This window comes from Antedon mediterranea, chromosome 1 (assembly GCF_964355755.1).
Source record: "Antedon mediterranea chromosome 1, ecAntMedi1.1, whole genome shotgun sequence".
NCBI classification, from domain to species: Eukaryota; Metazoa; Echinodermata; class Crinoidea; order Comatulida; family Antedonidae; genus Antedon; species Antedon mediterranea.
In genome coordinates this window covers 19520655-19538165 of record NC_092670.1, presented here as the reverse complement: position 1 = coordinate 19538165, position 17511 = coordinate 19520655, and the positions used below count along the sequence as shown (strand labels likewise).

General features: G+C 31.8%; 1 protein-coding gene across 1 annotated transcript; it reads left to right on the top strand.

Annotated features, from left to right (window-relative positions):
• The first annotated feature begins 229 nt into the window (after positions 1–229).
• On the top strand, positions 230–16451 carry LOC140060801 (uncharacterized). The gene is made up of 9 exons (XM_072107153.1): positions 230–325; positions 3725–3845; positions 4856–5061; positions 6595–6702; positions 10053–10141; positions 11011–11159; positions 13506–13619; positions 13994–14137; positions 14229–16451. Exons 2-9 carry the CDS (start codon positions 3777–3779, stop codon positions 14262–14264), a joined length of 915 nt encoding a protein of 304 aa, XP_071963254.1. The 5' UTR covers positions 230–325; positions 3725–3776; the 3' UTR covers positions 14265–16451.
• Positions 16452–17511: the final 1060 nt, after the last annotated feature.

The following is a 17511-nucleotide window of genomic DNA, read 5'->3' as shown; positions in this document are numbered from 1 at the left end:
TATTTTGCCAGTTTTCAAATCACATTTCTGTTTTTTAAATGGACAATAAAGTATATATGACTATGACTAAAAACAATAAATCAAGAATGGCAATAATTATGTTTTATTCTATTGTGCTTCGTTCCGGTCCGCCGCGTCCGATTATTCTCTGATGATGATCATCATATCCAAAAAGAGAAATGTTGACAGTCCACTTTTTCTGTTGTCGCGCGAAGGCCAGGTGATCTGAGAGAACATCAGTTCGTCTGCAAGAAGTACAGTATTGTCCCTGAACAAAACTAGGCTAGTTATTGAATAGAAATACCGTTTTTGGAATTCGGTTGAGGTATGTTTTAAATTTTAAAATGCGCGTTCTGTATAGATTGTGTTGTGAATTGTAAATATGAGTTGTTAATGAGATGTAGACTAAAGAAGAGCTAGGCCAGGCCTAGGCTACCTCTAGGCTAGCCATGGTCCATGCTTGCTAGCCATCATATAGAGCCGGCCTACTAGAAGTTGACTCTGGCCCCACACTGCGCATATAGTGCAGGAGGAGTGGCTTGATGAAATGACTTGCTGACTTACTAGGTCATAGGCATCCTCATTTTCAGCTAAAAAGTCATTGCGAATTTTAGTGATTACATTTTAATAATTAATAATACTCCTAGGAGGTTTTGTTGTTAAACAAATTCAATTCCTGGTCAGACATGGATGACTGAATTTCAATGAATTCTAATGAATTAAATGCTGGATTCCGATAAGTATTATTTATATATATAATAATAAATGAATATTTTGAGTGAATACAATTTAATTGGATAATGACATGCGGCCCTGTTTTTTTTACATATTTATGGATAAACATGTATTGTTTGGCAGTCTTTTAATTTATTTTTTAATCAAATAAATGAATAAAGCAACAATATTTACAACCAATAATTATGGATGACAACTGTAAAGTAGGTCTAAAATATAGCATGCCTAGGGTTATCCTACCATCATCTACTGTACCTACACTGTAGAAGAATACATGAATATAGTGATTATAATTAGATATGACAATTCTGAATGAATTCACCTTGCTTTGATACCTTGAAGCCAAGATATTTAATGTCACAGCATAATCAAACAATTCTTGTATGATTTTTGATAGGGATCTTTAATATTTGCAGTTACAAAAATGAATGTAGAATTTAGCATTAGGCACTACTGTAGGTTGCTCTCTGTCAAACCTTAAATCCAACTCCTTAAAATAGATACTGTAGTAAACCTTAAACAATTACATAAGCTCTGGTAACATATCAACATGTAATCACCGAAAGACTTTGGCTGGTTGGTGGTTGGGACTAATTTAATATATACTATATATATATATTAAGTCTATGAAATTAATATTTTGAAAAATCATTTAGGTATACAATTTTCTGTTTGGTGCCTTCAAACCCTTCTGAACAAAAGTAAAGCTCTATCCACACTATCAAACCAATTTTACAAAAAAGTTTGATGTGCCCAAATATGGTGGTAATATGACATCATCATGTGTATATATATATAGGGACACCACAGTTTTTTGTTTGATTGATAGTGTAGACAGAGCTTAGAGACACCTTCCCTGCAATTTTGGACGTTTTTTGGAAAATAATACATATATATCACTTTAAAAACATTAAACCATGTCATTCCTTGTCTTAAATGTACGTTTTATGGTAAATTATGATAAAAAGTGAGAAACAATGCACTACCTAAGTAGCTTGCGGCGATCGACCTCTCGTGGACGGTCTTAGGCCTAGCCTAGCTAGGCTTAGTTTTGTAGGCCTAGCTGGTAAACATCGGTAACGTACAAACATCATACGCTAGCTATATACCTAGCCTGACGTTGTATAGTTGCTGCATTAATTGTCTTTCTATTTTTGCCAGACTCCGTTGATACAAATTGGGGAAAACCCGGTATTTTCGCTGAAAAGTTAGGAGTCTTCCATTTGTTTTGGCCTCACGATCGATCGAAAAGTGGGCGAATTACAGGTGAAAAACAAAAATATCAATCCGCGCGCAATGCCTTTTGGGATTTATAGCGGGCCGCTATAATTATTAGAATCGACTTATTTTTCACATTTTTAACCGTTTAAAGACGAAAAAAGTTATCGCAATAGGACCATATAGTATTATTTTTACATTAAATATAGTTTGTGATCTTAAATTAGATCTAAAAAACGTAGGGAAGGGGACTTTAAGGTTTGTCAGCAAGTATTATTACCACATATTAAGAAGGTTCAAAATACTCTGTAATTGTAGAGATATTATACTGTGTGAACTATAATATCTCTATGCTGTAATTCATATTCATTCATATTCCAATAGTCTTCATCTTAATTATATGTATTGATGCACGTTGCAAACTAATTCTGAAATTATATGGTATATAAATGTGTTTCACAGATGTTCTCTAATTTGATTTATTTTTAGTCTTCATTAAAAAGTATGGGCCATAATGAGATAATTAGATTTAGTCTTGATTTGTTGTGTATGTCATTCATTTTAATTACATTAGTTTACTGTACAGTAGGTAAATGTGTTGTCTTGTACAACCATATTTTGTCAACACTCGGCCCTTGACAATTAATCTTGTAAGGTGAGTTCCTTACTATGCCATTCAGCAAGTTCATTATTAATATTAGGTTCATCCAGGGATGTAGCTTCAAAAGTAGAAGCAAGACTGACAAGTCTAAGTAAGAACATGTTTAGGTTTGGTGCAAAAATGTTTAGGCTAGATGACAACATGTTTAGGCTATGTGAAAACCTGTTTAGGCTATGTGAAAGCCTGTTTAGACTATGTGAAAACATGTTTAGGTTATGTGAAAACATGTTTAGGTTATGTGAAAACCTGTTTAGGCTATGTGAAAACCTGTTTAGGCTAGGTGAAAACATGTTTAGGCTAGGTGAAAACATGTTTAGGCTAGATGAAAACATGTTTAGGCTAGGTGAATACCTGTTTAGGCTAGGTGAAAACATGTTTAGGCTAGGTGAAAACATGTTTAGGCTAGGTGAAAACATGTTTAGGCTAGGTGAAAACATGTTTAGGCTAGGTGAAAACATGTTTAGGCTAGGTGAGAACATGTTTAGGCTAGGTGAGAACATGCTTAAGCTAGATAAGAACATATACTGCACTGTAGCTAAGGAAACCGTAATTTGTAGTAAAAAGGGTTATGTTAGATTATTAATTATTAATACATAATTTAAAAAGGATTTGGATAATGTATCTTGGTAACAAGAAATATGGTAACGATTAATGTCAATATCTTTGGTTTGTAAGATATCCAGAGTTTGTGTAATCCATCCGAACTGATTACTACTATATTACTACTATACTATCTTTTTAATCGTCTTAATTGGGAAAGTCATAAAGACTCGTTTTGTTTTACTGGAACTATAGATAGGCCTACTCTTGTAATTGGTATTGTTTTACAAAAAGACCAATTATTATATTATTAACAATAACATTATTTTAAATGAAAGCTTCTGTAGACCAATCAATTGATTTAATTAATTACTTTGTCAAGGTTAGTAAAATCAAATGGCAAATCTCCACAATGGTAGCCTATTATTTTCATATTTGCTTTTCACAGTATTGTTAAAATACCCCAGGGTATAGTAACTAACAACACTTAGACAAACAGGTTGGTCTAGGCTCAACTTATTTGTCCATGGTCTAGGCAACTCTAATCGCTGTCTCAAAATCAAATCATAGGATTGTTCTGTTGGATAAAGACTAAACAAGATTAGAAGATTCTTTTCACAAGATGCAGAAAGAGCTTGATGTGGATGGGATTATTAAGAAGCTTCTAGCAGTCAGGGACACACCAAAACAGGTACAGTATTTACTGTTAGTGTTAGGGTCTATTATAGCCTATTATTAGGGTCAAACGACCTGACTTTTTGCACCCTAAATTTCTGCCTGCCATTGCCACCCTTAGTATAATTCTATAGGCTTACAACTAGGTAATTTTTGTTATCTAGCACCCACCCTCTTTATAACTACTTACTGTATTAAATATGTAGATTCCAACGAAACAATGTTGCCATTTTTTAGTGTATAAAATTATTGCTACGCATTCATGATTCATGTAATGGTATAGGTAGGAATTATGTAATATCAATTATTGCCTGTTAAACTTTTCGAATGAAAATTTTCATAGATGTGGTGTCTACCCCTCCTCCCCCACCCCCAACCAAAGATACCTGTCACAAGAATTAAAATTGAACAAACTTATCATTTATTAACAAGAAACCGATTTCAATTAATTGGTTTAAATGTATGAGCAATTTTGCTGTTAAGAAATTATTCACATACTACAAAATCTTTGGGTTGCGCATTTATATATTATATTGACATTGATTGACAGCATACAAAACATTTCTTTGCATATAAACGTTTAAGGAAATAATTTACATTGACAGTTATGGAATGGTAAGCAAACAAAAGGTGAATTTCAAACAACATGAAATTCTCTTCAGCACAAGCACAGCTGGTGATATTCTGCAATAACTAGTCAAGGCCTAACAAAAATATTTTTGTTTAAAGTATCATATTAAATTATATGAAGAATTATGAAAGAAATTATAATATATTGATTGCCTCTCTTTTTTGCCAAGCCTAAATATATTATGCTTTTACTGTATGATCTGTGATTGGTTTCTAGCTTTACCTAAATAAAAACCAAAAATAGCCTCTCTTTGTGAAGTGAGGGTACAATTTTATGAAAAGAAGAAATTCATAATAATTCTATGCAATTATGGTATTGTCCGCAAAAACGCGCCACATACCTGTGTCATCATTTCTTTTATTTTATGTTTAGTCTTTTATTTCTTATATTTATAGGCATCTTTACCAGACACACAAATTCGGCAGCTATGCCAGTTATCACGCGAGATATTTCTAAAGCAGTCAATGGTTGTAGAATTGGCGGCGCCGGTCAGGATCGTTGGTGACATTCATGGACAGTTTGATGATCTTCTGCGACATTTCGACAAACTAGGGTTCCCTCCAGATTCAAACTTTATATTTCTGGGTGATTATGTTGACAGGTAATGTGTTGAATAAATAAACATTTACAGTCAAACCTCTCCTGATACCAGACACCTTTGGGCTGGCCTAATATATCTGGTTTTCTGGAAAGCCTGGTACAGTCAACTCTACCAATACCGGACCCTTTGAAAACTCGAAACTCTTCCAAAACCAGACTTATTGAGGTCCAAAATGTCCCAAATTCATTTTTACCATTAGAAACACATTCAAAATACCAGACTTGCCAGAATGTGTTTTTAATGATAAACTTTTGGCCCTCACAGTATGGGTTTGAGACAGTTTCCAGTTTTCAGGGAGACTGTTAACTTTACTAAATTAATATCTCTTAATTTATGATAGACATCATTTTAATATTATTGAATGTCTGAGAAACATGGAAATTCCATAGGCCTGATTGCGATACTGGCCAGTATTCATCCGGTTTTAACCCCCAGTGCCTGATCATTTTCTCTGTTCATAACAATAACAAGCCACTTGGCTACATTTCTTCACATCAATTAAAAATCCAATACATTCCATTAATGAATGACTTTGCAAGAAACTCTATACAAAACAACTTGGTAAACAATTGTAGTGTTGTCATCTTGCACAAGGTTGACCGCTTAATTATTGATGAAACCATTGATTGTTTATTGATACTTAATTTGTATTGATTAGCTATGCAATTTCAAAGTCACACTAGCCAATTAATCAATAGCAGATGACAGACACTGTAAAAACTTTAATTGATCATTTGTACTACTGTAGTTATTCATATGGAAAGGTATTGTGTGTTGACTTATTCAACTTGCTTGTACCTATTTTTAAATTTCAATTTTTGAACTATTTATCATAGAGAAGATTACAATTACTGTAGTGAATGAATTTGAACTAGATAGAAATTATACGATAATATAAAAATAAAATCAGAAAAAAGTAAGGCAAGCCATTATGATTCTATATTTCAAACTATCTTTATCTTCATTCCTGACAAAATGCTTTTCAGTATCTTCACCTTTTTATTATTTTTTATATATTTTTATGTATCTTTATATATATATATATACCGTACCATGCCGAGAATGTTAAAGGGTCATTATCCGATCGAGTTAAAGAACAATACCATGAAAGCCCCAGTGGTCTAATGGTTAGGGCAACTGCATATCAAGCAGACGGTCCGAGTTCGAGTCTCGGTTGGGGCGACTTTTTCTCATTCTCCCAGATTTCCTCATCTTTATCGTTTCAAAAATTAATTAAATAATTTTCAGTGTATCACCGGGCGGTTTGGAATTTATTTCTATGCCTGTTGTGTTTATATATATATATATATATATATAGGAATCTTGCACTGATGAAGGGCTAGTGTTGCCCGAAAGAAGCTCTGCTAACTTTTCTGGCTGTTTACTTTATCGTTTTGATTTAGCTTTTCGCTTTTTATTTTTGTATCTCCATTGAGATCCAGCCACTGATACCCACAGCATTGTCATTTTTTTCAGTAATTTGCCTTTAGATTTATATATAGAAATTATATATGTTTTAACAATTTTCTTTAGGGGGAAGAAATCATTGGAGACAATATGTCTATTGTTATGTTATAAGATCAAGTATCCTAACAACTTTTTTCTTCTGAGAGGAAATCATGAATGTGCTAGTATTAACAGGTAAGTTATAATATAACTTGATGGTATTGATAATGGGTATGGGTTCAAGCCTATCTGTACCATAGTGATCCTGGGGCAAGAAGCTTTACTTCCATTGCCTTATCCTTCGGATGGGATGTAAAGCCATCGGTCATGTGTACATATAGTGTTAAAGAGTAGGGGATCGTCTACTGGTAGCACTGTACTGCTGGGTCTGTGAAATAAATTTCATCCTAACTCTTCGGAATTACTGGCCCTTTATGAAAGTCTGGCTTCCAGAATATACTTTAAAGAATTTGATAAAAAGTTCAGTTCCCACCAGACTTAATGAATTCCCCGTAAATTTGTATCACATGCAACATCATTTCCTATAAAAACATAGGCTTAAAATCAAACATTATTACAAACTTTAAAGCGGTAAAATCAACATCATCAAAGGTCTGTTTTTTGGAGAGTTTCTGGTTTTTAAAATAACTGCTTGTCCATCCCAGAAGTAGAAACATAAAAAAAGAAAAGTATACTCTATGATTCATACTACTGTATGTAATAACTACTTGTTTAAATTCATATTTAATGATGTCGGTAATATGTTATGGTGATTTATTTGCATAGAAACATCATTTCACTGTACAGTAGTATGAGTAGGTATAGTGTAATTTGTACATGTACTGTACAAGCAAGCAATTTCTTTTTATTGTTCAATTTCTTTTTTAAATATTTATGCTATCTAACTATAATATTAAATTAGTCATTTTTACATTATGTTTTATTTCAAGTACATGTTCAAAATGAAACGGACTACTGTGTAAATCAATCATTAGTATAGTAATGAGGTTTATCACAAATAGCTTGATTTCGCGAGTAACGTCATTGCACAATGCATGATGGGAAGGGGTTTGGAGCAAACATCACAGTGCGTATATACAAACAACAAATCATGTACGTACGCGTAATGACATTTGCTCCCAAATCCTTCCATCATATATTTATTGAAATGTAAATGTTTACAATAAGAAATTGAAATGTTATTGGACTTTAATTTGCAATTTCCTGTTTTGAATTGAAATGCTTGTAATATTGTCATATAATTACAATACAGTAGTTAGGTAGAAACGGAAATTTACTGTTATGTTTCTCAGGTACTATTCTTTATCATACTCAATATTTGGTACTTCAATAGGAATACAGTTGAAATGTTTCATTAGAAATAAGACTCAATTTGTAATTTCCTCCATACTACTACTGTATAGAAATGCTTGTAATAATTTCATAATATCATTATAGAAATTACAATATAGCAGTTACGTAGAAACGGAAATGTACTGTTATGTTTCTCAGACTATTGGAGTTTTTCATCAGTGATCAATATTTGGTACTTTAATAGAAATACAGTTGAAATGTTATTGGAAATAAGACTCAATTTGTAATTTCCTCCATACTACTACTGTATAGAAATGCTTGTAATAATTTCATATCATTACAAAAATTACAGTTATACTTACAGACATTACATAGAAATGGAAACTGTTAAGTGTTATGTTTCTCAAGCACTATTGGGCAATTCCATGATTCTTGATATTCAGTATTTCAAATGAATAAATAATTTTATAATTGGAATATATGTTATAACACTGATTAAACAATGTACATTTTCACATTTATTATTTAAATCAGCGAAGCTTGCATATCATTAAAGTGCACACTAAAGCATATGTTTCTCAAGGTACTATAGTACCACAGTTTAATGTACTGAATAATAGTTTTACAATTTTATAATTACAGTATTATATCATAACATTGATAATACAATTTACCAGTGTCATTTCAAAGGTATCATAATTTATAATATGAAGGAAATTGATTTAAGTGGTTATTAAATATTTATCATCTTATTATATCGTTCATAAGAACATTATAATATTACAATTAGGTGCAGACATGTACTGTAAATGTTAGATGGAAAACATAACTTTCTCCTTCTTTTGTTTCTTTCTAGCTTTATAAAATTACAAACACATGGTAGTATTATTAACTGTGCAAATATCAGATAGCATTGTCCAGGCTCACAATAGCTGCTTTTCCACAAATTCTTGTTTTGGTAAAGTTCACGGAAAGAATATAGTATTTTCATGAGTTGAAAGACGGACTATTTAGCCAGGCCGAGGGATAACAATAACATTCACTCACTCAAGTCATTATACAAAGAATAATAATTAAAATTATGGATATAAATATATGATGTACAGGTACATGTGCTTTTTTTGTATTTAATACTAAAAAGCTCTGTCTACACATTTTATGTGACAAAAAAATGCCCATATTTGATGATGTCACTACCATATCTGAACGTACTGTATCTCTACCATATTTGGGCACATGACACTTTTGTCAAACTAGTTTGGTAGTGTAAACTGAGCTTTAGAATAGGAATCTTTTTTAAATTATGTGCTATGTAATATCATATTACAAATACACCAACGCATGTACTTAACCATAAAACATAATTTAGACTGTGAGTTCAGTGACAAGGATACATTATTATTTCATGCTGTATTGCAATAACACATAGTGTTTACATAAGATAGTATTCATAATATATTAAAGATACTTAACATTCACCAGGTGTATATAAATAAATGCTATGTTTTTCATAAACAAATTAATGCAATACGATGTAGTCAGAGTACCTGTAGTTATTAGCCACACATGCAAATATGTATGCTAATTAGGAATGGTCTTGATTGAATAAACCCGACAGTTACTGCCTCTGCGGCAGTCAATTCAATTCAATTTATTCCGGATTTTACAAAATAAACACATACATTACACATGCTAGGACCGGGTCTAATGTTTATATAACATAGTATTCATAATATATTAAAGATACTTAACACTTACCAGGTGTTTTATATAAATAAACGCTATGTTTTTCATAAAGTTAATGCAATGTAGTCAGAGCACCTGTAGTTATTAGCCACACATGCAAATATGTATGCTAATTAGGAATGGTCTTGATTGAACGGTCACTTGAACGGTTACTGCCTCTGCGGCAGTCAATTCAATTTATTCCAGATTTTACAAAACAAACGTATACATCACACATGCTAGAACCGGGTCAAATACAATAGAAGCCATGTACGTTGTTTCCTTTCGATCTATTAAGCCAGTTTTCCTGTCACTATCTTCTACGTAATCATTGAAATGTTAACGATTTACAGGTAAAGGTACTCGCTATCGTTATCATTTCAACTTGATCGTTTTCAAACTATCGTTGTTGAACTGTTAACGATTACCGTCGAATAACGTCTAACAGCAAAACAGGCTTTACTGTACTGTACCTATATAATTTTCTTCTTTATTATCTTTTGTAGAATATATGGGTTCTATGATGAATGTAAACGAAGATACAACATTAAATTGTGGAAGACTTTCACAGATTGTTTTAACTGCCTTCCAATTGGTAAGCTTGCTGACAGGTAGTCAGGGATACAAGGAATGAAGTTAAGGCCCATTTACACTAGGACGATACTGATCGACATTAAATAGATAAGCATGCATTTTTCTTAAATAAAAAAAAGAAAATTAGTAAGGTTTTCGTTCTATAACTATAGGATAATCATTTCTGCTGTCTTTTATAAAAATGTTTTTAAAAACCCAATCAAATGATGTCATGATTAATAAAAACAATACATTCATTATTGTATTGTCACGATACTATTGCTCTTATCAATCATGACGTCATTTGATTGGACGTGTGAAAATATCATTTTCATCAAAGAAAGCATAGATGGTTATCCTATAGTTATAGGACAAAAACTTTAATTTCTTTTGTTTTATGTATGAAAAATGCATTTTAATCTATTTGTACTATAAAGTATACTTAAAACTCACAATAACTACAATAAAATCTATTTAGTAAAACCAGCGTGGATTTTTATCCTTAATAACAAAACATACGATCACTCAAGTGACGAAAGCGCGTAATCAATGTACAGTATTTAGGTAAAATTATGCTTTGTTTTTTTAAAATCGAAAGACTTAAAACGTTTATAGATTATGAGTTGTTTTGTGCACACTACCATTTTGTAGGGTGTCTTCCTTGTTTGCGCACGCGGTCTTCTCTCCTTAGCTTTAGAAACACCCATCAGTAGAGGGCGACATTAAAAAAAAATATACAAATTTGTTTTCAGTATTTAGATTTTTTTATTTAGTTTTTTAGTTTGTTTTTAGTTGTTTATGATTGTTTTTAAATTTAGTTTTATAATGCTGTGTTCTCTCAACATACCAGCTTCACTTCCTAAATATTTCATAAATGTCTTTTTATTTTAGCTGGCATAATAGAAGGCACCATCTTTTGCATGCACGGAGGTTTGTCACCCGACCTGAAGATCATTAATCAATTGCAGTCCATTGACCGACCTCTAGAAGTTCCTGACCATGGGATGGTTTGCGACCTTTTATGGTCTGACCCAGATGAGGTATACAGTATATTCATTTGTTTATCAATTTCCCATCTTTTATATTTACCATCATAATGTGATCAGTTGATTATTAGTACACTTGGGAAGGGGATGTCCAACAATATACAAATATTGTGATGCCTATACTATATATCAAGAAGTACCTAGATCACCGAAGGCTATATATTGAACCATGTTCTGATAAAACCATGGCAATCAAACAATGGGATGTTAAGCTTCACCAGATTACAAGTTTTACACCTAGTTGCGACACGATTAGTCTTGGCTTGACTGATTTTCAATTCGCCAATTGGCTTCCTTGAATGTTTAGCAAATGGTACCATCCATAATCTGTACAGTTATTGTTAGCCTTGATTTAATTCAAAACCCTTCCTACTGTCAATATAAAGTAATCAATCACGATTTAAGGATAATGTTTGAAAGGCACTTTTTTTTAGAAAACAGCAATAAATACAGTAGTAGTATATCATCAGGTTTTACGCATTTTATTGTCAACATTGTCAAAATTAAGGCTAATGGTGCACATGATAATAACCAATTTACTAGTGCCATTTACTCAACTACTTGTATCTGCCAAAACCCCCCACTAGGCTATTTTAAAATCCTGGAGCAAAGTTATATAGGAATTGTACTCAAGTCTCTCATGGGACAGTAATGTTATTTTTTTTTCTTACATGCTCCTACTCTTCCTCCTGCTTCTTCTTCTGCTTCTCCTCCTCCTTCTCCTCTTCTTCTTCTACCTGTTCTTTTACACCTATATACCATTTCATTTATATCTGAACAACATATTTGTGTACCATTTTTCAACGTCAACGACTTGCTGTCATGTCCGCCGGCAACCACCGACCTCGGTGATCTGCATGCACAGTACATTGTACATAAATTTGCACAAGAAAATTTTTCTTCACAATTTTGTTTACATGCTGAAAGAGAAGAAGGCATTAAGTAATTATCCAGTTAAATGAAAATGATTCTAAGTTTGAAATATTTATGCCAACATTTTAAAAAACAGGCTGTCGGTCCAATGTACTTACTCATTTATAGTGAGCTTTTGCATCAGGACAGTAAACAAAATTGGAGCGGTAATTTATACAAAAGATTTATGTGTGCATGCGTCGTATAAGCCCAGTAGAATAATAATAATAATCCAACATTTAAATAGTGGCAATTCCAGTAAGATGATCAAATGCATGTTGTATCCTGAAATATATACAAATTCCAATAAAACTAGGCATCGGCAAGGGTTCGAGGCTCACTCGCTCCATGGTTCTGGTGGTAGAACAAGTCTTCTCGGATAAGGACTATAAACCGTAGGCCCAGTGTACATCTGGCTCATATGCACTTTAAAGAACCTAGTACATCTTTCGAGACGAGTAGGGGGTTACCCCGTAGTACTATGTTCATACACACACACTGTCGTGGACAGACGTAATGGCGACGTAGTTGGCTGCCAATGACACGATGTGACCCTTAAGGGAGAAGAATGTTGTTCTTGAAGGTGTAACATCTAAGTCCACAGCGCCTTTGATCACTTGTTGCTGGAATTGGCACTTTACAAATTCGTATATATTATTATTATTATTATCCTAGAGTACAATTTTCATTTGTTTATTCTTATTAATAATAGTACAAATGAAATAATAATAATCACTTACTTGATTTTGATTCTGCTATTACTATTAGTTGAACAATAACAGCAACTAAAATGACTGTGTACATATCTCTAAACATCTTACAAGTACAGTAAATCACTTGAAATTTACAACCGCAGTCTGTTAGTTGTGTTTTTATATGATTACATTAATAAATTATTTAATGGTTTTTTTTTTATGCTTTATGACATCAATCAGATCAAATTCTTTATTTATTTAAAATTTAATTAACTTTTAACATTTTAACTTTTAACAGAGTGCCAGCAATTGATCCTTATCAATGACTGTATGTTTTGACGAAATATTATTAACATTTATGATTTGGGATCTTTCATTAAAGACAGCTTTTATTTTTAAACCACTGAATATTGTATATTTACTGAGTCCGTATAATCTCTATTTACTTTATTTTATTTGATGGTTCACCATATCAAATGAAGTTAAGCATACATAGTCTGACCATACTTCCCTCATCAACATCACTACCAATAATAATATTGACAAGTGCTGTGATTGTTCGATACTATGATGGACAAAAACCTGATTGATTTAAATATATCAAGTTATAATTACAGTATAATCTGAATTATTAATTAATACCAAAATGATCTCACAGTGCTTCAACAAAACAAAAACTATTCTGAATTATGTTTGATTCCAGAATAATTTAAATTCTTTTTATTTTCTTTAGGATATCACTGGTTTTGGCGAGAATGATCGAGGCGTGTCATACACATTTGGCGGAGATGTGGTTCGTCACTTTTTGAAAGATAATGACTTAAGTCTAATAGTCAGAGCACATCAGGTTTGTCTAATACAGTACTGGCTTATTAACTTAATCTATCATACTATAAAGCACAGCTGTCAAATATGTTGTGCACTAAAGTTTTAGAAACCTGTGCAATGGTTTCAAATAACTGTTTAAATACAAACATGACACGACAGCTTTCTTCTCTAATTCTTTTCTCAATACATTTTGTAGTAGTCAATTTTCCAAAAATCAGACTCTCTGAAAGTCTGACTTTTCTTGAGGTCCAAAAAAGCCCCAAATTCTCATTTACCATTACACATTCAGAATATACCAGACTTTACAGAATACCCGAAATAATAGCCCAGCTGAAGATGTTCAAAATTGGAAGAGTTCCTCAGCCTGTTATAATTATCATGTTTCTTTTCCAGGTTGTTGAAGATGGTTATGAATTCTTCCAGAAGCGTAAGTTAGTGACGATATTCAGTGCCCCCAATTATTGCGGGGAATTTGACAATGCTGGTGCTGTTCTCTGTGTCACGGATGACTTAACATGTTCATTTTCTATTTTACCAGTAAGTATAGAGTTTTGTTTATTAATAATTCATTTGTCCAGTAACTACTTGACCATTCCACCATCTTGAAAAATATCATTTTGTTTTTTAGCCTGATAATAAACGAATGATTGCGAATAAGAAATGAAGACGCCTTGAAGGAGATTTAAAATTTAATGTTATTAAGATTCTATTAATAGAATTGTGTTTTTAAGAGTTTATATGCAATATTGTATTTATAATATTTGAATATTTCTTCTTTGTCAGTTGATAAAGAGAGTTGTAACTAATTGTTGGTGAAACATTTTTATGGAAAATATGAAATTGATGATTTTCAATTGCAGTAACATCTCCCATTAAAATATTATTATTCAAAATATTCTTAATAATTATTTATTCACAATAAAATTCACTGATAAAACTAAGGTTGTTTTATCAATTCCATACAAGACCATGAGTAAAATAGTTTACTAAACAAATTAAAGCATACTAGGCCTGCAGTACAGTTAGTCATTTTAAATGAATTAACCATGCATGAGTTTCACTATATTTTTAGTGGTCTCTCCTGCATAAATCTACTATTTAGACTGACTAAACTAGGCCGATTGCAGTACTAAAAAAGGGAATAATGTTTTACAATGTAATTTACAATGTTTGAACATATATTTTACCACCCTCTATGTTAGGATATATATTGATTGATTTAAATCTCAGAATTTGTATTTGTTTACTTGAGAGATGTTACTGTATTGCAATTTTTAAATGACTGCATTTATCAAGCAGTGAAGATTATCTTCGTTTTACTGCAGCAATAACTGCACTGCTTTGGTCTTCAATGTGTACTTATTCATATTACTGTAAAGGGATATAAAGCATGTGTTTAAAGTATAACATTTCCTATAATTGTTACTGCAGTTGTACCTCACATCATAAATCCTTAATAATATTTGTCTTTATACAGTATTTGTAAAACGTTGCATTACCATCGTATATAGTTTCAATTCCATTTATATAGATTGGTCTAATATTTGTTGTAATTATTTCTGTCTGTATATAAGATAAAAAGCTGAAGTTTAGTCAGTAGATACCAATAAAACAAATATCATTTATATATGTTAAGTACAAAAATGTGATATATACGCATTGGAGTGCTTTGTAATACCTATCCAATATTATTAACGGAAAGAGTAATGAGTATTAGTAGTAGTACTATAGTAGTAGTTGAGTACAGTCTTGTGTTACTTGTGAGGCCTGCCTTCCTTAAGCTCTGTCTACACTATCAAACATTATGTGACAAAAAAGTGTGATGTACCCAAATATGGTAGTGATATGCTTAAATATAGTAGTCCTCATCATGTCTATATATGGCACATCACATTTTTTGTTGTATAAAGTTTGAAAGTGTAGACAGAGCTTTTACGAGTTCCAGCCAAGTGTCCATACAGCACTTTCTCATGTTCACACTCTCCCATACAACCAGTGAGTAGGCCTAATACAACCTCCAGTCGGCCTAGCAAGTAAAACACCATGTTAACTGAAAAAGTACCTTTCTCCTCAATAAAGAATTTGACCAAAAAGGGGAATTTAAAGCTTTGTCTACACTATCAAACAAGTTTGAAAAAAAATGTTTGATGTGACGTTCCCAAATATGGTATATACCCGAATATGGTAGTGATATGACATAACCATGTCCATATATGGGGACATTACATGTTTTGTCACATAAAGTTCGATAGTGTAGACAGAGTTTTAGAATATTTATGAAGTTTATACAGTCAACGTTGTGATTAGATACATTCCTTACAACTTACCGTTAAATGTCCATAACCATGATGTCATGGTGATGAATCCTCCTAAAATCTTGATTAAACAGTATTAATTATTACTATTAAAATAGTTCTTTAAAATTAATTTTATTCTTAATTTTATTGTAATAAATTTATTATAAATGTTTATAGATATATATATATATTTAAATTGTGATTTTTCTATTTTACACCAAATGAATGTATAGTAGACGGAGCTTAAGAATTGCCAGGTAAAGTGTTTATTTATTAGTAAAGAGTCTATAATTTTTTTTTATTTTTTATTTTAATTACTGTATAAATGATTAGTACAATGTTGATATATTAACACATTGAAGTTTCACATATTTGTTGGTGAACCCCTCAACTTAATACCATTAATGCTATGATGATAATATTGTGTTGTGTTGTGTCAATATTATTTCTCCATACTTACTAATCCACTGCTTGGTAATGCTCCACACAACCATGAATCTTTTCGTATTCGTTTTTCATACATTGTTATTCTTAAGATAAAGCGCACTAAATAGTCATATACGAAAGCCTATTAGGGCCAACAAAAAAATAATATTGCTTTCACAAATTCGAAATAACGAATTATTAATTCGTTTTTTCGAATTATTAATTCGTTATTTCGAATTTATTTAAGTAATTTGAAATTTCGAATTAATAATTCGAAATTTCGAATTATTAATTCGAAATTTCGAATTATTTATTTCGTTATTTCAAATTATTAATTCGAAATTTCGAATTATTAATTCGAAATTTCGAATTATTAATTCGAAATTTCGAATTAGTAATTCGTTATTTCGAATTCATAATTCGAAATTTCGAATTAGTAATTCGAAATTTCGAATTAGTAATTCGTTATTTCGAATTAATAATTCGAAATTTCGAATTAGTAATTCGTTATTTCGAATTAATAATTCGAAATTTCGAATTAGTAATTCGTTATTTCGAATTAATAATTCGAAATTTCGAATTAGTAATTCGTTATTTCGAATTAATAATTCGAAATTTCAAATTAGTAATTCGTTAATTCAAATTTTTAATTCGTTATTTCGAATTAATAATTCGAAATTTCGAATTAATAATTCGACCTCTGCCCTTTCTAATGACATCCCAACCATCCCGGATTACTTTAGCTAATGCAATCTGGTCACCATGCGTCCTGAAAACCATTGGATTAGATTATATTTCAATCGTAGCTTAAATTATCAAGAGATTATTGAAATGTTAGCAGAAGATCATGATATTTTGATAAGTAAACGAACATTAAAGCGAAGGCTGAAAAAAATGTGCCTTAGTCGAAGAAAACGGCATTCTGACGAACTGGAAGTCGCTGCGTTCATTGAAAGTCAATTACAGACGTCAGGGATGCTACATGGGTACAGGTGGATGCACATTCGTTGCACACAAAATGGGTTAAACATAGATAAAGAGACGGTCAGAATAATTTTAAACCTTCTTGACCCAGAGGGTGTCGAAGCAAGAAGAAGACGACGACTACACAGAAGAATTTATCATGTACCTGGCCCAAACTATATCTGGCATATCGACTCGTACGACAAACTTAAGCCATACGGCATT

Bases quoted from the DNA above. Each gene is read 5' to 3' on its own strand.
- LOC140060801 (XM_072107153.1), top strand. From the start codon at position 3,777: ATGCAGAAAGAGCTTGATGTGGATGGGATTATTAAGAAGCTTCTAGCA. The intron at 10,142-11,010 runs GTAAGCTTGCTG...TTTTTATTTTAG, and splicing joins TTTTAACTGCCTTCCAATTG to CTGGCATAATAGAAGGCACC. The intron at 13,620-13,993 runs GTTTGTCTAATA...TTTCTTTTCCAG, and splicing joins TAATAGTCAGAGCACATCAG to GTTGTTGAAGATGGTTATGA.